The following is a 21,051-nucleotide window of genomic DNA, read 5'->3' as shown; positions in this document are numbered from 1 at the left end:
TTAAAGAGTGGTGTTAGAATCATACTTTTTATCAATAACATTGAGCCTATAAGAAAGTTGTTTTTAAGTTAAGTTAAAACTAGATTTTTTTAATTTTTTTTATTGTAAATTATTTTTTTTAAGTCAACTTATTTTTTTAATGTCAATAAAATTTATGAAATTTAATATATATATATATATATATATATATATATATAAAATATAACCATTTATTTATTAAAATCATTGTTTCCGTACGGCTGCACGGGTTACAAACTAGTAAATATAACATAAATTATTAAATTCACGGTTAGAATGACATAAAATCAGAAATGTTGTAGTGATACTTTGTGGAAGAAATGGACACAAGTGGTTACAACATTAAGTAACAACAAAAAATTAACTAGTGGCCCACGAGTAAGATGGTGATTGTTCTCATAAAAGACTCAATTCACATTAAAATTGGAAAAGTGTCAAATTAGCTTTATATGCATAAAAATTTGTCAATTTTGTTTCAAGACTATTAATCTTTTAAATTTTTTATATCTAAAGGATTTTGTTTTTCAATTATACATTTTAAATGTGATAAATTCAAAATAAAAATAACGAAAATATAATTTAAAAATCGAGTTTTAAATTCAATTTTTATAAAGACATTTTTTTACAATGTTTGTAATTATGTGTACAAATAAATTATTCAAAAAAAAAATATATATATATATATATATCAATATTTCAACAATAACTAAAAATATTTGAATAATAATTTATGTATCAACTAAATAATATTAATAAAATAAATTTTATAAATACTAACAACTTGTTTTTTTGGAAAAAGACTTACAACATTTCATTAATAATAATATATTTAATACAATACAGAACCAGCTAAAGAAGTAATCGATTGTGCTCAATGACGCACCAGGGGTGGACAGAAGAGTGCTGTGGCCCCTCTCCTCTCTCTTCATGAAGTTTCGTTGCATAGAATAATATATAATACATAGCAAGGAAAGTCCCATAATAGTGTATTTTTTTTTTTTACTTTAATATATAAAATCAATTATATATATTAGAGTGATAAATTAATTGTTGGTCTAAATAATAAATGCTATTAAAGGTTGGTTCATTTTTGTGCTTATATAAAAAATAGAAAAGTAACATTTGATTTTTTATTCAATATTTGATATTCATATTAAATATTTGGTTGTTATGACAAAGATTATAGGTGTGGTGTAAGAAATTAGGTGCGGTGAAGTACATCAATAGGTGTAGTGATTAAAATTTTTAGGGTTTGGATATAGAAATGAGACTTTGTGATTTAAAGATGAAGAAATTAGGGTTGAAGATGAAAATTGTTGAGTTATTTTAAAAAAATTTAGGGTTGAAGATAAAGATTATTGAGTTTTTATTATTTATTTAATTAATTAATTTTAAATTTTAAATTAAATAAGTTAATAAAATAAATTTTAATTTTAAATATTAATATTGTCTAATCAACAACAATTACATAGTCATGATGTGTCACTTTATCTAAAATTAGTCGTGTCACTATTTTTTTTACTAAAATAGATTCATAATTAAATGATTTTTTTTAAAACTTGTTAGAATTTGCAAGAGTATAAATTAAAAAAAAAAATACATAAACATATTTGCAAGTACCAAAAACATATTTAAATCAATATTTAATATTTTTACTATTTAATTCTATAAAAGTTTATTTGAATTTCAAGAATAGGTAAAAAAGATAATAATAATAATAATAATAATAATAATAATAATAATAATAATAATAATAATAATAATAATAATAATAATAATAGACTGATTATTCTTCATCAATTTTAATTTATATGTTAGTTAATTTTAATAATTATTTAATAATAAAAAAGTTATTAAAACAATGTGTCCCTCCATCTATTACATTTTTGGATTTGTTACCATATATATGTTCTATATAGCATGAGCAGTCACATTCGTTTGTCTTTTAATAAATTCAACTCTAGAGTTTCTATAATATGCAAGTATATTTTCAAGCACGTATAATATCACCAAATTCAATAACATTGTGATTAGACGCATCTTGTTCTTGGCTAAAACAAATTTACTCTATATCTCCACACTTATTCTCTCTACTCTTACATTGTTAACAAAAAAATTATTTTACCCTTCTAAATTTTAACTACTATATATTTTACATTTTTTAATTTGTGGAAAATTCAAAATTTCAATTTTCCAAAATAATTTTTATTAAAAATAAATTTTGAGTTTTGTGAAAAATATCAGCCAAACCACAATTTGATTGTGTCTAAATCCTTTTAAAATAAATTAAAGTGCTTTAATAAAATAAAATAAATTAAAGTGCATCATTCAATTTATTTATTGGGTCGTGGTTAAGTGACTTAAGTCTAACGAGTTCCTCCAATTAATGTACTTAATTTTGTAAAGCTGTTTATTTTTTTATTTATAATATTTTCAAATACACACAAATATATATTTAGATTAATCCATAAAAACGTGTAAAAAACATATTCGCATTAGTTAATTTTTACATAATTTGAACGTTTTGAGAAGAGGTGAGAAATGAAGTTTTCACTTTGTAAAGATTTGGACATGTTGTGTTAGTACATTATGTTATTTTTTTTTTCAAAAAAAAGAAAAGTTTAGTTTACAGTACATTCTTTTTAGTAAAAAAGATGTTTTTTTCATTTAATAAAGAATTAGAGGTGAAATATAAGAAGGAATGTCACAAAAATTATGAGGATTTTTTATTTATTTATATATATATATATATTTTTTTTACATCAAAATATTCAACTCTCAAATAATATTATCTGACCATCCTACTTTTTGGAGTCACTAGGGAGTCGTTGGCGCTGAAGGAATAAATTTTTTTAGACATAGTTGGAGGTCGTTGACTCCGAAAACGACCTCGCACTAGGAGTAAATTATTTGTTGTTGCCGTTTTAATGATTATTATATAATTTTAATAATTGTTGTTATTTATTTAATAAATTAAAAATAATTAAATTAATAAATATTAATAATAATGATAATAAATAATATATTAATAATAATAATAAATAATTATTATTATTATTATTAAAAATGATTATAATTAAAATTAAAAATTATATTATAAATTTTAAAGAAAATACACTAAAAAAAAGAAAAAATATATATTAATAACATAAAGCAAAATATATTAAATTAACTAATAAAAAATTAATATCAAATTTATACTATTGATATCCACCTAAATAATTTCTAATTTGATGTCGTCAAACTCGTCTATATAAAAGTCCTAAGTATTCGAGTAAGGTCATGAGCGACCTATTAACTTGCTTATCAACAAAAATCAACCGATAGTTTGGACTAAAAGTGAGAATATCACACACTTATTTAGAGTGCTCTTTAACTCCCAAACTATGGTAAGAGTATTCTTAAGTACATCTACTACACTACAGATTTACAATCAGACTCAAATTAGACATTCTAAAAACTCAAGCTGAGTGCCAACTAGAGAGAGATCATGATAGTAAAAGTTTCATATTCCATTATAATTCCAACGTAGAGTGATGAAATTTTGTTCAAAATATTTGAGTGAAAACAAATGAAGTTCATTTTCTTTTTATGTTTTTTCCGTTTCCACTTTTCAACTTACTTTTATTATAAAAATTTGTATAACTGATTTGTTCGATAAAAACTTTTAATTTAATGGTTGAATTATTGAAATTCATTATTTATATTAAATTATTTAGTGAAGTAATCAATCAAAAAATTAATGTTAGAGTCAACAAATCTTCACTCAATAAAATTAAATCGTTGCAATTATTATTTTATCGTCACTTACATAGATATCCGCCTTAGGTTCGTGCAATATCACATATTTACACTACCAAACTTTTGTTTTGACTAATCACTACCAAACTTAGTACTATATTAGTATCACTTTCCATTCTATACATTTTTTTGTATAGAGTCATGATACATTTACTTTTCTAAGGAAGAAAGAGGCTATATCACCCATATATACTATAATATTAATCAAACGTCAATATAATCGTGATGTCTGCTTCTTTAGTTGGTTAGTGATACTGCTAGTGCAATAGATATACTATTATTCTATGAATTAATTATAAAATTAGAAATAAAATAAAATTAAAATAATAAAACAAAAAGCGCCCGTGGCCTAATGGATAAGGCGTCTGACTTCTAATCAGGCGATTGTGGGTTCGAGTCCCACCGGGCGTGTTATTTTTTATTATTTCAAATCCTTTCATCTCTTTTTTATTTGTTAACAATTCTCAAATTCTTATAATCTATTAAAAAATATTAATTTGTATTTGATTATTTTTTTTCTCATACTCTTGTGTTAAAGTGTTACTAAATATAATTTAACTATTTTACTTTGAATATTTTATTTGAGATAAATTTATATGTTGGAATCTTCTCTAGTTGTCATGATATTGGTCATAATTTTTATCAATTTTTAGAATTCTCATGTTATATTCTTATATTTGATTTCTTTAAATTTATCTTATGTGAATTTTCCTTACAGCATACATGTAAATATAAGCCAAAATATATGAAATGTCACTAAGAAGATAATAAACAAAATATTTTTTAGTCAATAAACAACCATAAGAAGAATATAAAAATAACTCAAGGTGTACCAAGATACTAATACCATTAAATTCAAAAATACCATTAAGAGGACCCATAAACATAAAGAAAATACGATTACATTAAAAACAAATAGAATTTTTTTTATTGTCTGTTTTTCATTTCTTGAGGTATGTGTTGAATAAGGATCAAAACAAAAAACAGCAGCACTTTTAAAGATTACAATAACCAATCCATTAGAACAAATATATAAAACAAAAAACAACAACCATAGCAAACTAGTTCATTATACAATTTGAAGATACCAACAAAAATGATAATAGCTAAATACAAGTACTGATCATGATAATGAGTGAATAGTTTTTAAATTATGCAATTTAAAATTCCACTATGATTTTGTCAACATACCAGCTTCTCAAATATTAACCTCTCATCGAAGCAACACAAACACATAATGAAACATCAACAAGAAAGAAAATAAATAACATGTTTTTTAAAAGGGTCATTTTGAAGGCTCAGTTATAATCTTAAAAATTGGATTATAAAAACAATATAATTTTAATAATTAAAAAAATTAATAAAATAAAATTTAGTCTTTATACACATATCAATTTAGATGATGCACTTTACACATGTTAATCTACATATCATTTGGTTAAGTTAATTCATATGTATATCACATTCATATATTAGACTAACATACATAATAACTAACAACTACAATTCTACTCATAAAAACAATTATATTTTCTGCACCAATATAATTTAGTTTTAACAAACTTGTCACAATTAATAACTATTTTTATCTTTTACTTTTTTAACAAATATTTTTTTTTTCTTATACATATATTTTCCCAAAATTAAATGAAGAATTTTATGTTGAGAATCATTATATACTCTTCCACGCAAAAAAGAAATTAAATCGAATATCAACGCTCGCCAAACAACTGATAAACATTCATCATAAACGTAAAAATAATACAACATAATATGAATGTTCTAGTTCCATCAACCCATTTCATTCAATAGAGATACGATTGTAATTGACATCTTATTAATTTAATTTCAACTATTCATATGCACCCTCATGTTAGAATTTATGGTACATATTAGAATTTTTTTAACCATCTTTTTACTACATTCGAGTATGTCTTTAACTCACGTAATAAAAAATCAGTCTTTAATTTACGTGAACAAATAAATCAGATCGCATAAGAAAATGCACTGTGTTCCGTGAACAAAGAAAATGAAGAAAATGTACAATGTGTTACATTTATTGTAACTCTGTTTCAGCATATTTATGCAAATATTTAAATAACGATAGACCTGATAAATCTTTTATCAATACATTCCGGTCAGAATTTATTTGAGTTTTGAATTCATTATAAAGATAATAGATATGCAGATGAATATGAACAAATGTATTTAATTTATTGTAACTCTATTTCTATTGATTTATTTTGTTTTGAATTGGTAGACGTAATAAACATATTTATAACTATTTCAAATAACAATTGACTTTTTTGAAAACATTACATTAAATATATGAAAGTGATGGTTGATATATAGCAAAAAATACCTTACGCGGTTCGATAATGCATTTCGAATTTCAACTTTTGTTTAATCGATATAAATAATGATTTTTAAATGCATGTTCAAATACTTATTATTTTTTAGGTTGTAATAGTTGTCTTATTAATTTCAAATATTTATGTGCTCTATTTTACAAACATATATGTGCGACATTAAATATATAAGTCATTGGATATTGTGATTATCGTTGATAAGCAAAAGACTAATGCAATTCGAGAATGTATCACATTGGAAATTTCAACATTTGTTTAATCGATAAGAATAGTGATTTTCACGCTGTTTCAAATACTTATTACTTTTTTGTTGTAATTGTTATATGTTCAAATACTTATTACCTTGGTTGTATGTTATTAATTTCAAAATGTGAGCACAAGTCAGACGGGTATTTCAAATAACTATTGGCTTATTTTGAAATCGTATATGAGCGCATTATATGACAAGTGACTAGATATTGTAATAATTACAAGAAAAAAAGTTTTGAATTCATTTGAGACGTGAGCATGGATTTATTTTGGAAACATATCTAGGTGGCATTAAATATATCACAAGCAATGGATACTGTAATGATCTTTGACAAAAGAAAAATACTATATGGTTATTCGAGAATGTATTCCATTAGGAAAAGTTCAGTCAAATTTATTGAATTAGCCATGAGTCGGAAGCATACTTATGCGGATATTTCAAACAACGATGGATTTATTTTGGAAATTAGGTGACATTAAATATATGACAAGCTGACATTAAAATATATTATAATCGTTGACAAGAAAAAAATAAAAGGCTATACGACTATTCGAGAATCTATCACATTGGAAAATGCTAGGTCAAATTTATTGAACTGGTTAGGACTCAGAAGCATATTTATACGGGTATTTTAAATAATGATGGATTTATTTTGGAAACATGTAGCATTAAATATATCACAAGTTATGTATATCGTAATAATCCTTAATTAATGAAAAAAAACACCTTAATTAATGAAAAAAAACACCGTTATTTGAGAATGTATTACCTTGAAAATTTTAACATTTGTTTAATGACCCGACCGATATTTCGATTGATGGTACTATAATTTCAATCTCGATTAATTATTATCAAATTAGTTTTTGTAGGTCGTTCTAGCTCTAGCTATGTACGAAATCTATATAAATCTTTTATTAATAATAAAATAATTTAAGTTTTAGATTTGATTGGGTGAGTATATTTATGGAATCGTGATTATACCATTAGAAAATTGTCTAAAAAGAATAAAGATAAATATTTTGTAATTCGTAGGTATTCAACATAAAAAATGAAAATATGCTTGTATGAATCGATGCCAGTATGAGTATCTGAAACATATAATCAAATAAATTACAATAAATTTTTAAAATCAATAAATTAGTCATTTCAAACAATTTGAGTTTCTAAAATTAACAAATGACATAACCCTATCCATTTCAAACAATTTGAGTTTCTAAAATTAATAAATCACATAATCCTTCCATCAAGATTTCAGCATACAACATGTTAATTTTTAACCCCTTTATACCCGTGTATATAAATAAAACTCCGTCAGCCTAATCCAAACAATAAGCAACCAAAACAACGTAAACACATAAAAAACCAAAAACAAGAGAATATAAATCTGGACCAGACACTTATTATTGTAGATATAAGTTAATTGAACTGTCGGAACAAGTAAATATCACATACACACATAAGAGATTGGAAGAGAAAAAAATCACATAAATGAAAGGAACAGGCAATAGTATCCACCAAATAGTCCAAAAATGCAAGGAGCAATTAAAAATAAAGAAAGAAGACACATACTTGGATGAGCGAAGAGAGAGAAGAGTGTGAAGACAAATACCTGATTAAACGCGATTGTGAATTGGGACGAGAAATCTCACAGCTAAAGTGAAGTGTAACATAAAATCAAAAATATTGTCGTGACACATTGTGGAAAAAATGGACGCAAGTGATTAAAACCGTTTAAGTAATAAAAAAAACAAAACATTAAGTAGTTGACCATGAATAGGACAATAATTGTTCTCATAGAAGACTCAATCAACATTAAAACTGAAAAAAATGTCAGATTAGTGAATTATTATATGCATAAAAATTTATCATGTTTGTTTTAAAACTGTTAATCTTTTAAATTGTTTATTTGTAAATAATTTTTTTTTGAACTATACCTTTAGTTATATATTATTTGTAGGGTGGGAAATGCCCCTAATCTCATTGCCTCTATCATTTGTAATTCTTCTGGTAATTGGATGATTATATTTGCTAGTAAAAAAAAAAAGAGAAAACTTAGATAAATGTAATACAGTACAATTAAAAAATAAAATAGTTTTTTTTTTGGGTTGGAAATAAAATAGAGGTATTTGAGTCTACATACATGTCAATGTAAATAATTTCTTTATCTTTTCGCGTCAACCTTAAAAATCAAGATACATGAAATAGTGAGATTAAAATGTTTGTAAAACTTTTTTTACATCCACAATTGCACACAAATTAAACTCTTATTTAATTTTTTTTTTTACTAAATTAAACTCTTATTTCATGATAATAACTAACTACTGAATAAACACTTAATTGAAATATTTATCCAAATACTTGGACCTTAGATTAACCGGGCTTATTGAAGAAGCTTGGACAGCTCAATACAACGCGTGCAAGAATATAGTTGTACTTAATATGGTTAGTAGTATATAAATTAACCAACATAATTTGTTACTAGTATATAAATTAATATGGTTAGTAACCAACATCATTTGTTACTAGTATATAAATGTTGCTCAGGTTTTTAGTTTTGGAAATCTACACTGCAGAATAAACTATATACTAAGAGAAAAGGGCATTTATTTGCTTCTCAAATTACAATAAGCTTATTGCACGATGAAAACTACATTCACCCATACTATTTAACTTCCTATTCTAGCTCACTTTAATTATGTTTTCACAGGTTTCTTGTATCAAAAGATATTCCAACAATTCCATTTAAGTTACTAACATATCCAAAAAAATATTAAGTGAGATTAACATGCTTACAGCTAAGATTGTTTATTATTCTAAATTAAAATTAGTTCGCTTGATAAGGGTACTGTTTTCAAATTTTGTTGTTGATGTAATAAATGATAATCTTACTACTAAATAATAAATGCTCCAATTAAATTTTGAAATATTCTCAGACTATTTAGCCTATATTTGGGTACACGATTGATTTATCATTCTCGCTTCTCAATGTATTTTCACTGTAATTTTACAAAACTAGAAATTGAAGTTTTTCACCCAACTCAAGCTATGGTTTTTGCAAAATCCAAACGTACACTAATGAGCTTGAGATCCAACCTAAATTTTTTTATCTGTCATAAAAAAATGGTATCTTTTACTACCACATCCACTTGTCAATTTATAGTTACATAGAATAATGAAAGCATGCAGTCTCTCTTCAAAATTTGGCCAAAAGTAATTATACAAATCATTGAATTTTATATTTTGACTTTTGCACCTTTTAACAGTAAAGTTGAAGCTTTCACAGTAAAATTGAAGCATTTATAACATTATCGAAACTGCAACTTTTCTACACACACTGCAGGCTACAGAGCTTCAATGCACAAGACCACCCTTTCATCAGATCATCACTTCCCAATACTCTAAACACATCTAAAAGATCCTTCTCTCTCTCTCTCTCTCTCAACAAACTCATTGTTGAAGAAGATTTGAAGAAAAAACATGCAGCATTCAACTTATTTCTTAACTTTCTTGCTTCTTGTTGCAGTGTTCAACAATGAGGTTAAAGGACAGCCTCTTGTCCCTGCATTGTTCATATTTGGTGACTCTGTTGTTGATGCAGGAAATAACAACAACTTATACACAGTTGTTAAATCAAACTTCCCTCCTTATGGAAGAGACTTCAAGGATCACATGCCAACTGGGAGGTTTTGCAATGGAAAACTTGCATCAGATTTTACAGGTATTTTCTTTTTTATCCTGCCTCAAAATCCTCATTTAATAAAATAATAAAGAGTTAATAATCATTTTCGTCCTTGAATGTGTTAGTGTTAGCCGCTATCAATATAATCCCTGCATGTATTTGAATGTGTCTTTTATATTAGTGAGTTTGGTCTTCCTATACATCTTTTGTTAGTTAGTTTGGTCATAAGACGTGTCTTTCATGGATCAGCTTGGCCCATACAATTACTAATAGAAGATACACTTAAGGATGTTTTTGAAGTTTTGAATGCTTTCAATTACTATAGTGACACTATTTCACCCATTTAGAGACAAAATGATTGCTTACTCAAATAATATATACCTCTTTTTCTATTCATCCATATTATTTAGATTTTAAATATATAAGGATTTGATCTTTGTTGTGTTGGTTCCATTCACTGCAGCGGAAAACCTTGGATTTACTACTTACCCACCAGCTTATCTCAACTTAGAGGTCAAAGGAAAAAACCTCTTGAATGGTGCCAACTTTGCCTCTGCTGCTTCTGGCTACTATGATTCTACGGCCAAACTATATGTAAATATACACTTTCATTTTTAAATTTTAAAAAAAAAATCTCATTTTTTCTACTTTTCTTTGAACGTATTAGTCCTTATTTTTTCTTTTCTTTGGGTCTAGCATGCAATTTCAATGACCGAGCAGCTGGAACACTATAAAGATTGCCAGAATATATTGGTTGGAGTAGCAGGGAAATCAAATGCTTCATCAATTATATCTGGTGCTGTATATCTTATTAGTGCTGGAAGCAGTGACTTTATTCAGAATTATTACATAAATCCTCTGCTTTACAAGGTTTACACTGCTGATCAATTCTCAGACATTCTCATGCAAAACTATGCTATTTTCATTCAGGTGTGTCTTTCATAACCTAATATCAAGATATTAGTTGTCTATGATGTGCAAGTTCAGTGGTAACACTTTGGCTTTGTAACTTTAAAGCACAATTCAAATTCATTCGGGACAGACAGTTGTATATTACCATTAATGTCACTTAATTTAATGATAATTTCTCATTTCCCCAAAAAAATTCAAAACCTAATACCAATAACAAAAAATTACCAAAATAAGAAATAAAAAAGGTATTTTGTTTTTCTTTGCCAAAGAACTTAACTGATTTTGAATTGACATTTTCAAATTCCAAACATGGATGTGGCAGAATTTATATGCACTTGGGGCAAGGAGAATTGGTGTGACAACATTACCTCCAATGGGTTGCTTGCCAGCAGCCATCACTCTTTTTGGTTCTCATAGCAATGAATGTGTGGCCAGGTTAAACACTGATGCTATGAACTTCAACAATAAGCTAAACACCACAACTCAAAGCTTGCAAAAATTGCTTAGTAACCTAACATTGGTTGTCCTTGATATCTACCAACCTCTCCATGACCTTGTCACTAAGCCTTCAGAAAATGGTAAACTACTCCCTCTTTCTGGCTCATTTTCTGTCTCATATTAAGTGTTATTTTAGAATATCAATAAAGCATTTATTACCTTTTCCAATATGTTACTCTTATTTATTGTCTCAAATTATTTGTTATTTTAGAATATCAATAAAGCATTTATTAGTTTTTTTCCAATATGTTACCGTTATTTATTAAAGTTGCAATCACAAGTATATAGTGGACTAATAATAAAAGAACTACAAGGATATTTTAGTCGTAACATATTATTTGGCATTGAAATTTGGTGCAAGTAATATTTTTTTAAGAAGTATGCCTTATTTAAAAGACAATAAATATTAGACAGAGGAGTACTTAATAAGGGTTTGATTTGAGAATCCATTTTCTGCTTCATTTCATGTTTTAACTTTTATTGTCTTGTTTTCAATTTGTTTCATATTGTAAAAGATTTGTACATGAAAAACACTGAAATCAAAATTAATCAGAATTGCCAATCTTATTATGGCTCATGAACAAGGATCATAAATAGGTTTCTTTGTGTTGCATACACTATTTTCACAGGATTTTTTGAAGCAAGGAAGGCTTGTTGTGGAACTGGCTTGGTAGAGATATCTATATTGTGCAATAAGGACTCCATAGGAACATGTGCCAATGCTACTGAGTATGTATTTTGGGATGGTTTTCATCCCTCTGAGGCTGCAAACAAGGTTTTGGCTGATGATTTGCTCATTTCTGGCATCTCTCTCATATCCTAATCCAACACTTTGTGGATCATTATCAGCTTTATTTTATATTTATTCTTTTCACTTTTAAGTGTTATGTGTGGCTAATGATGTTCAATGAGTTTGGTTTATGTATAAGGAGCTTGAATATGATTAATTACAAAGCTCACTAGGTGTTTCATTCTTGTAATAAGTCCAAAATTCTTGAAATCTGTGTAAATTTTCTGTTTGAGTGTTCAAAGCAGCTCTTGCTAGATTTGCCTTCATTATTCTACCTAAAGAATTTAGTTTTATGAGACAGATAAACTCAAACTACTCCAAACATAACTCATAGACCTTACTTAGACCAGTGCTTAATTACTTACACGAGATCACAAGGGATGTGTTATATAAATTAAAGATAGTAAACATGTTTAAAGTGGGGTGGGTCGTTGAGGTTGCAAATTCATGTGGAACTTTTCAGAAAATTGGTCATTTTGTCTTAAATTTTAACTTAAAATAATGTATCAATCTCTCTATTAGTTATATTTATGATTATATCAACTAATATAATTGTTTTCACTTAATTAATATGATTATTTTTATCTAAATAAATTTATATTTTCTTTTACTTTCTTCCAGCTTCATTCATCAGTGTCTTGGCCATAAAACTAATTCGCCTATTTTGAGATTCTTTCAACCAGAATATGAAAGGAAACTTCAAGTTAAAATATATTTGATAATTTTATAAAATTGGACGTATATATGAGAATATAGACAAGTTATTTAAAGTGTACCTCTTATTATGGAAGATGCAAATCCACTTTGAACATCTGCTTGAATAAATTCCATAATTTCTCTAGCTTGAAGCAATCAAGCCAACGAAAATATGCTTCCTGTTTTAGTCTAAAAACTAAACAAGTTATGAACATTCAAGCCACTAAACTTCATAATATCTCCATACTATTTCTTAACTCTCAACAACATAGCAAATTAGGATTCAGAAGTGAGTTAAACAATAATGTCAGAACCTTCAAAGATTGTCTGGACAGCTATAATTTACAAGATAATAAAGCAATTCTATTTCGAGAATTTATGACAACAATCCAACAACTTTTTTACATCTTTCTCACTGACAAAAACTTCAGCATTCCCATTATTCTCAACATCATCCTTTACAGCAGTCCACTGATTCATAATGCTGGTTATTCTCATGAGCTATTATTCCAAAGGTAAAGGGAGACAAATAATAGACAAAACACGTGTCCACATAAATAAGCGTGTCAGCCTAAAAATCAATACATGTGGCTGGCCTTTTATAGTTCGATGCACTAGGATGACTAGTAGAAAGATAGAAGTCTACAGGCATGGATGAGAGTGAAAGAGATATATGTGAAATTTTTTAATGATGCATGATTAGTTAGGTGCTACTACTTTCTAGCCAAAACAATTTATTGAAAAGAGGAATCAACATGGATTTTTTAATCATATAGTCATGACAGCATGCAAACTAATGCAACATCTTATTTCTAAGAAACTGAAACCTCATTCCAAGAATTATGATCCTTCTTAAATTTCACTTCCTGTCATCGGAAGGGGGGCTCAGAATTGCTGACAACAAATCCAAATATTAATAAAAGAGAAGGATACAGATGTGTTTCTAGCATCTACTGTTGAAGCAGAACTAGAATCAACACATTGTTGGTTCAGAAGCTCATCTTCAATCAGATCAATTCTTCTCACAAGAACTGAAACAAAGTGGCATACACTTGATGAGCTCATTTCAGTTTCGTGTATTCTGACCAATATTCTAGCAAGTACGTTCCAAAGTGCATTTCTTGCTTCTGAATCATCCGAAGCAAAAGGAAAGATATCAAGCAGACCACCTAAGAGACACCAATCTGGAAGGCACAGTGCCATTTACCATTAGACAACTAATCTAGATACACTACAACAAACAAACAAATAAATAAATATATAGAGCATTGAAGTTTATGGATGAGAGTGAAAGAGATATATATATATATTTTACCCTGTGATATTTCAGAAGCACGATCAGCAACATCAGACAAAACATTAGCAATAAGAACTGCAGCAGTAACACAGCAGTTCCCAACCTACATGAGATATGACAATTCACAATTGTTTTTCAGTTATCCAAATCATTTTCATTTCTTGTCACTCTAACAGAAGCACATATTATATAGCAAGAGGCATAAGAGCGTGTAAGCCACAAGACGACATGATTTAACTTTTACCATTAATATTAGTTCATATCATTTTCTAGATCAATTTAGAAATCAGGTGTTGATTCTTTGAAAAATCATTTGATTTCCATGATACCTGGTCTCAATTTGGACAGCCTGATTAAGTTGGTGTACTCTAAAGATCACTGCTCAACTAAATTTAGATTCCACTATCAAAACAATCCTCTACTTTGAAGGAGGAAGACCTTTTTGGTTCAAGTAACAGTAACTTCAATTCTCAGCCACAATGATATATTAAAAAATTGATTTTTCATTCATATACGTAAAGATTAAGATCTCCTCTTAGTCTGTTTTTTCTGAGACATTGTTGCAACCCTTTTATTCTCAAGAAGGATGGATAGTATTTGAAAACCCTCCCTCATCTTGTCTGACCGAGCAAACCGTCTATCAACAACTAATCACTGACTGATAGAAAATTTGGGATATATCTGGAAGAAATTATCAAAAGTATACAGTCCAACCAATGCTACTCAAGGGAACAAAACAAAGAATAGAAAAACATTTTGTTAATTGACGGAAAAAAAGATTTTTACTGAAAATATATAAGCTTGTGATGCATCTTGGAAAGAAAAAAGTTATTGCTTATACTGGAGAAGTCATTATGACATTTGCGTGAGTTCTGTGAATATAGTTTTTCAGATTAAGATACTCCTCTATAATATTTCAACCCATAACATGGATGAAAACAAACAAATATAAAAATAAGCATTCAAAATTCATAAATTTACAGATCATCAAATACCAAGTTATTGATATCAACAGTTGATGTAAACTAAAATGCATCTTGAGGAAAGTGTTAACTACAACAACGCAGTACCTCAACTTTATCTGGGAACTTGACCAAGTCACATACTAGATGAAAAAGCTCTTTATTTGAACATATTTCCCGAGAATGTTCATCAATAACAGAAAGGCCTTCAATAGCACGAAGAATTATATCAAGAATTGAGTACCTGGAATTTTAAGATATTAGGTTGTCAAATCAATTCCACCAGACTGCTGGATGAATAGTTACAGACATGTTTCACTGATGTTGTGAGAATTGGTATCAGAAGATTATATGAACTGTGCAATTTCATCAATGATAAAATAAAGGGTTGTGGATCATGGTACCTTTCCGGTATTCTGTCATTCGTTAATATGCTTATCTCAAAAGTCAAGAGATTGATCAATATACTTGCCAAACCAAGCTTCATCATGGGTGGAAGAAGATCATCTACAACTTTCTGCTGACTTTCTAAAATAGCTAATATCAGCCCTACACTCTGTTAAAAATTAAAATACTTTTAGCTATTGATTAGATGGAACTTGCATTCAGACTCAAATAATGCCAGAAAAAGTCATCAAAATAATCATATTACTTTTCCTTCCAAATATGTTGAAGTTTCTTGTGCAATATTTCATAGCACGATTTTCACAAATTCCGGTGACTCCACACATTCTAACCTCCAAAAAATCGAAAAGTTGAAACTACAATTAATGCAGCACGACAAAGTATTCATTACCTTTTCTAAAAGCTGAAGGTTCAAAGTATTTTCTGCAATCCATAATATTTGACACAATATATGTTCGGGATGCAATGCCTCAGCCCATGTAATACATTCACCACTTTGAAGGCCCACAGTCAACAATCTGTTCTCGTAACACAAATAAAGTTTGTAAAATAAAGATAATTATGACAAAAAGTATAATGTAGTATTAAGCCTAATTTCAAACACAAGACAAATAATATTTTGGGATAGATAGATAAATAAATAAATAAATAAAACACCATCCCCTCTTCCTGTCTATTCAGACTGGTATATCTGTGTGCATGTTCTTATTTAATAATAGTACAAAGAAAGTGGATGAGAACACTTCTCAAGAAAATAGTACTGAAAAAGAAAAACTACAACCAAGGAATTGAATCATGTAGGCAAGGCATGCCAATATTTCTGCATGTCTTGGAAAGAACCAGTTCTAAAAACACCATGAGCAGAACACCAAAAGGTGACTAAAATAATAACCCTATGCAAAATAAGTCTAGAGCAAAACAAGAGCCCTTTAAAATTCTAGAATGTCCTCTCCAGCCATATGCAGCAAAGAATTGCAGAGACAAAGCTATGCTACAAAATATTAGCTTTCATGAGAAGCAAAACCTCTTAAATCAACAGAGAAATGAATGCAAATTCCTAGGACAAACCGGCTATCCTCCATAAACCCCACACAGCTTACTATATGGAAAACTAGCTATTAACAATTCAAAATTAGATAATCCCTAGTTGATGAACTAGAATTACACAATAGATATTTTGGGAGAGAAAGCAATAAGATTATTTGTTTCTCTAACATATCATTAATGCTACTATGAATTCTGTAAGAACAACAGTCCAAACATAATATTTGACCTTAGATGGAGTTTAAAGATTCTATTATAAGGATGGGGAAGGAACTGAAAACAAGACCTGCAGGAGAAAACCCCTCAAGATGAACAAATTTAGCAAAAGTAAAAGAGTATAACTCAGTAACCTCAATAACAGGCAAGTTCATGAAAGAAATAAAGAATTCGAGAGGAAATGAACAAAATAGAAAAGGCATAATTAGACTAGCATGAACATGTATTCATTTTTCTTTAATATGAAAAGAAAAGAGACAATATTTTATACTAGCAAGTGTTTCTTGCTCAGAATAATAATACTTTATAGAAGCAGAAGATAAAAAAATCAAGGATAATGATACATGGAAAGAGCAACCAATCAATTAATTTGGTCCTTAATAAAAATGTCAGTGAGAAGAACTACATCTACATGTTTCAAAAAAACACCATACCGACATGTTTCACATAGGCATTGAGGATCATCCATAAACAGTTTATCCACAATTATCTCAATCAATCCTTTTGTTGAGACTATATGCTTCATTGGAACATCATGGCAGGCAAGGTTCCCGATAATTCCTATGCTAATTTCCTGCAACATGTAATTCAAACAAAAATATGTAACAAAGTAAAATCAGATCTTCTCATCACCCAATAATTTTATTTTCACAAACCACAAATAATGCAGTCTGAATCATGGTACATATTTATATCTTGACAATGACTTACAGTATCCCGCACAGATTTGCAAACAACGAGATTTGCTAAAAGAACTTCAAGTATGAGATTCTCCACCTGCAAGATTAAACCATGTAACCATCTCATTTCAGTTTATATAATAATAATGGTTGAAAGGCATACAACAATGACTAGCTAAATGTGTTTAGACCTCATGTAAGAGAAAGTGGCCATGATGCTTCTATACACCAAAATTCATTTAAATATCATTTAACATATCATCTTAAAAGGCAACACAAATGAAATTTGAGAGTAAAAAATGGACTCGTGAGGACTGGATTATGGTTGCACAACGCATACTTGGAGAGAGCACAACTTTTTTTGAATTGATACTAATAAATGATGTATTTGAATGAACATTTGTTCAACATGATTTTGATTGGTTTTGTAAATTTGACATGTTTAAAATGGAGTTTCAAGTGAAGTGACTCTTATGTTTAAATATTTTCACTCCAAAAGCAATTGAGTAAAACACGGTTTAAATTCTTCAACCAAACGCATAAGATGTTATCTTTTATCACTTCTAGTTAAACAGAAAATTGAAGGCAAAACTAACATTCACTTTTCAAAATCACATTTTCGAGATACAGTTCATTTTAACACTTTTCACTATGAACTAACAAAGAACTCAAATAAACACTAAACAAAAATACAATAGTACCATGAGTTCTGCATGCGTTTTACTGGCAGCTAGATCCCACAAAATACAACCATATTCTTCCCAGGGGTCCTCTCCAACCGAGGCACCAGAATGTTCAAATCCATCACCATTTTCTCTACATTCTCCTTGTGCACGAGAATGTTCACATGAAACATCAACATCCATATTTTCGGATTTACTCTTGAACGATTCAGGGTGTTCATCATTACAAATAGATGCAGATGGTGCATCCCCTTCTTTATTCTGTGTATTAGGGTCATCCAAAACAACTCCATTTACAGAAGCAGAATTCAATGGCAAAAGCTTCCTTATTAAGGAGATTATATAACTTGGATCAACAGTCGTTGATAAATCAAAAAACTGCATAAGGAATAATTGAAAACAATCACTCAATAAAAGTTTAAACAAAAAAATGAATAAATAAAAGCGCCAAACACGGCAATCGCGTTTTCATTTTTCAATTGCAGATACCACTAATTTAAATTAATACGGATTAACTACTTGTTACAGCTAATTTAAATGTGCATGGATTCAAATGTAAGTGAAACTAAATTTCTAGAGTTTGTAATTAAGCGGAGGTTATGCTATGATGATAACCTCGTGTGACGGAGCAGAAGGATGATGCGTGGGACCGTCGTGCTCGTGCTCTTGCTCTTCTTCTTCAACAATGGCTGGATCTGCCGGAACCGCCATGCGTTTCGTTTCGGCGTTGATTGTTCCCTCCAAATTTCAGCTATAGAGAACGGGTGAGAAATTGAGACAGTGTTGCTACTTGTGTTGATTGAATTAGCATCCTTTACTACAAGAACAACAGGTCAATTACAATTTTGCTACCAACACCTCCTAATTTACTACCCACATCCATCAAATGTTTAAAAAAATCATAATTTCAAAATTACCATTCCCTTATTCCTCTTCATTAACCTAACTTATCTTCTTTATTCTATCTTCATTCAACACATTCTTCATCTTTTTCATTTTCTTCAACATTAACCATCTTCATAAATCATCATCAATTATCATTAATCATCATCAATCATCATTAATTTTTATTAATCATCCTCAATCATTATTAACCATCTTCAAATTTTGTTAACATTTACGTGAACTCAATTTCAAGTAAGTTTACATGAACGGAGTTCACGTACATTTACTTAAACTGAATTCTAGTAAATATACGTGAACTCAGTTCATTACGTGAAATTGAGTTCATGTAAATGGTTTAATATTATATTTTCAATGATTTTGCAATCTTAATTCAGGTACCCGTATGTGAATCGCGTACATATTGAGATGTTGAATTTTCAAACTCTATTAATTACACAATCTAAAATCACGTACGTGTACGTGAATTAAGATTGCGTAAATTCTGAGATTTTTATTTTTTGTTAACGTGAACTGAGTTCACATACAATTCTCAAATTTTAAAAAAAAATCGAACTCGTAAACAACCAACAAACATACATTTTTAAGTCACTTTAACCACAATGTGATGAATAAACTGATGGTGTAGGTTATGGGTAAGTTATGTGAGTTTTAAATGATTATGAGGTAGGGTTGGTGAGGTATGATGATTTTTTTTATATGTGAATCATGAGATATGATGAATGTTGATGAATGTGAGTTATGAGTTAGTAAAATTGTAAAAAATATTATAAATATCAAAGGGCATTTTAGGTATTTTGGTTTTTTTTACAAATTTGATGGGTGTCGATAGTAATGTGAGGGGTGTGGGTAGCAACATTGTTTCAATTTTATTCGAATGACCTAGAAAGTTGTCTTTTGTACCCCAATTAATCATATACCTTCCATTTAAATTTTTTTTTTGTTGAAATATTCAAATTACCCTTAATAAAATAGTAAAAAAAATTTAAATTACTTGTACCCCACAATTGAAATTTCCAGAAAAATGAGTACTGATAAAAAAAAAAATTACCAAAAATTTCATTTTTGAAATTTCTGGGAGTACCATCCGAAAATTTGAAATATTTGGTAGGAATTTTCAATACCGGAAATTTCAAATTTTCGGGTGGTACTTCCTGAAATTTCAAAAATGAAATTTCCGGTATTGATTTATAACTACCGAAAATTTGAAATTTCTGATACAATTTTATTTTTATTTTTATTTTTTTACATAATTTTTTACATTTTTTTCATTCAATTTTTTTAGTGAGGATCAGAGGAGCAAACACACAGACGTTGAACATTCTCGAGTTCGACCTCTTACACAATCAAATAGAAGAGCTGGAGTTGAAAAAAGAAGAAAGAAGAACGAAGAAATGCATGTGCATGAGTTTGAGCAAAATCATGTGTTTGATGAAGAGCAGGATCAACAACACCAGCAAGATCATGCGTTTGATGATGAACATGATCAGCAACACCAGTTTGAACACGAGCGTCATCAGCAGTCTGAAGAACCTATATTTCCTAGAGGTCTTTACGATCTTTTTGTCCTTAAGGATTATGAGCAGCATATTGCAATTAATGTGTGAAATGGTCAGGTTAGTAACTAATTTAATTTATTACATATTATAATTTAGCAAAATATGTGTATTTTAATATATTTGTAGTGTAGGTTATTACAAAGGTGATTTTAGGATAAATGTAAGTTGATTTTTAGGTTATTACAACGTTGATTTTAATGAAATAATTGTGTATTTAGATTATAAGTTATTGTGTGTTATTTTTAATTAAACATGATAGATGTGCGTTAAAAGTTGTTTCAAATGGCAA

At 28.5% G+C, this 21,051-nt stretch overlaps 2 protein-coding genes and 1 non-coding gene across 3 annotated transcripts; 2 read left to right on the top strand and 1 right to left on the bottom strand.

Annotated features, from left to right (window-relative positions):
• Positions 1 to 4,157: 4,157 nt before the first annotated feature.
• Positions 4,158 to 4,230, top strand: TRNAR-UCU (transfer RNA arginine (anticodon UCU)). The gene has a single exon. It is a non-coding gene; the product is annotated as a tRNA-Arg (tRNA).
• Positions 4,231 to 9,767: 5,537 nt separating this feature from the next.
• On the top strand, positions 9,768 to 12,583 carry LOC101492919 (GDSL esterase/lipase At5g22810). The gene is made up of 5 exons (XM_004487487.4): positions 9,768 to 10,156; positions 10,581 to 10,711; positions 10,814 to 11,047; positions 11,352 to 11,607; positions 12,157 to 12,583. Exons 1-5 carry the CDS (start codon positions 9,916 to 9,918, stop codon positions 12,348 to 12,350), a joined length of 1,056 nt encoding a protein of 351 aa, XP_004487544.1. The 5' UTR covers positions 9,768 to 9,915; the 3' UTR covers positions 12,351 to 12,583.
• Positions 12,584 to 13,237: 654 nt separating this feature from the next.
• On the bottom strand, positions 13,238 to 19,162 carry LOC101493251 (uncharacterized). The gene is made up of 10 exons (XM_004487488.4): positions 18,916 to 19,162; positions 18,319 to 18,678; positions 17,649 to 17,714; positions 17,372 to 17,511; positions 16,069 to 16,195; positions 15,677 to 15,828; positions 15,381 to 15,516; positions 14,329 to 14,413; positions 13,947 to 14,197; positions 13,238 to 13,514 (listed from the first exon to the last, which is right to left on the bottom strand). Exons 1-10 carry the CDS (start codon positions 19,009 to 19,011, stop codon positions 13,377 to 13,379), a joined length of 1,551 nt encoding a protein of 516 aa, XP_004487545.1. The 5' UTR covers positions 19,012 to 19,162; the 3' UTR covers positions 13,238 to 13,376.
• Between the last annotated feature and the right edge of the window lie 1,889 nt (positions 19,163 to 21,051).

The sequence above is a fragment of the Cicer arietinum genome, chromosome 1 (assembly GCF_000331145.2).
Source record: "Cicer arietinum cultivar CDC Frontier isolate Library 1 chromosome 1, Cicar.CDCFrontier_v2.0, whole genome shotgun sequence".
Taxonomy (NCBI): Eukaryota; Viridiplantae; Streptophyta; class Magnoliopsida; order Fabales; family Fabaceae; genus Cicer; species Cicer arietinum.
Note: the sequence above shows the minus strand (reverse complement) of the source record. Positions and strands in the feature narration are given on the sequence as shown.

Bases quoted from the DNA above. Each gene is read 5' to 3' on its own strand.
- LOC101492919 (XM_004487487.4), top strand. From the start codon at position 9,916: ATGCAGCATTCAACTTATTTCTTAACTTTCTTGCTTCTTGTTGCAGTG. The intron at 10,157-10,580 runs GTATTTTCTTTT...CATTCACTGCAG, and splicing joins ACTTGCATCAGATTTTACAG to CGGAAAACCTTGGATTTACT. The intron at 10,712-10,813 runs GTAAATATACAC...CTTTGGGTCTAG, and splicing joins ATTCTACGGCCAAACTATAT to CATGCAATTTCAATGACCGA.
- LOC101493251 (XM_004487488.4), bottom strand. From the start codon at position 19,011: ATGGCGGTTCCGGCAGATCCAGCCATTGTTGAAGAAGAAGAGCAAGAG. The intron at 17,512-17,648 runs GTAAGTCATTGT...TACATGTTGCAG, and splicing joins GCAAATCTGTGCGGGATACT to GAAATTAGCATAGGAATTAT. The intron at 15,829-16,068 runs GTAATGAATACT...AATTTTTAACAG, and splicing joins ACCTTCAGCTTTTAGAAAAG to AGTGTAGGGCTGATATTAGC.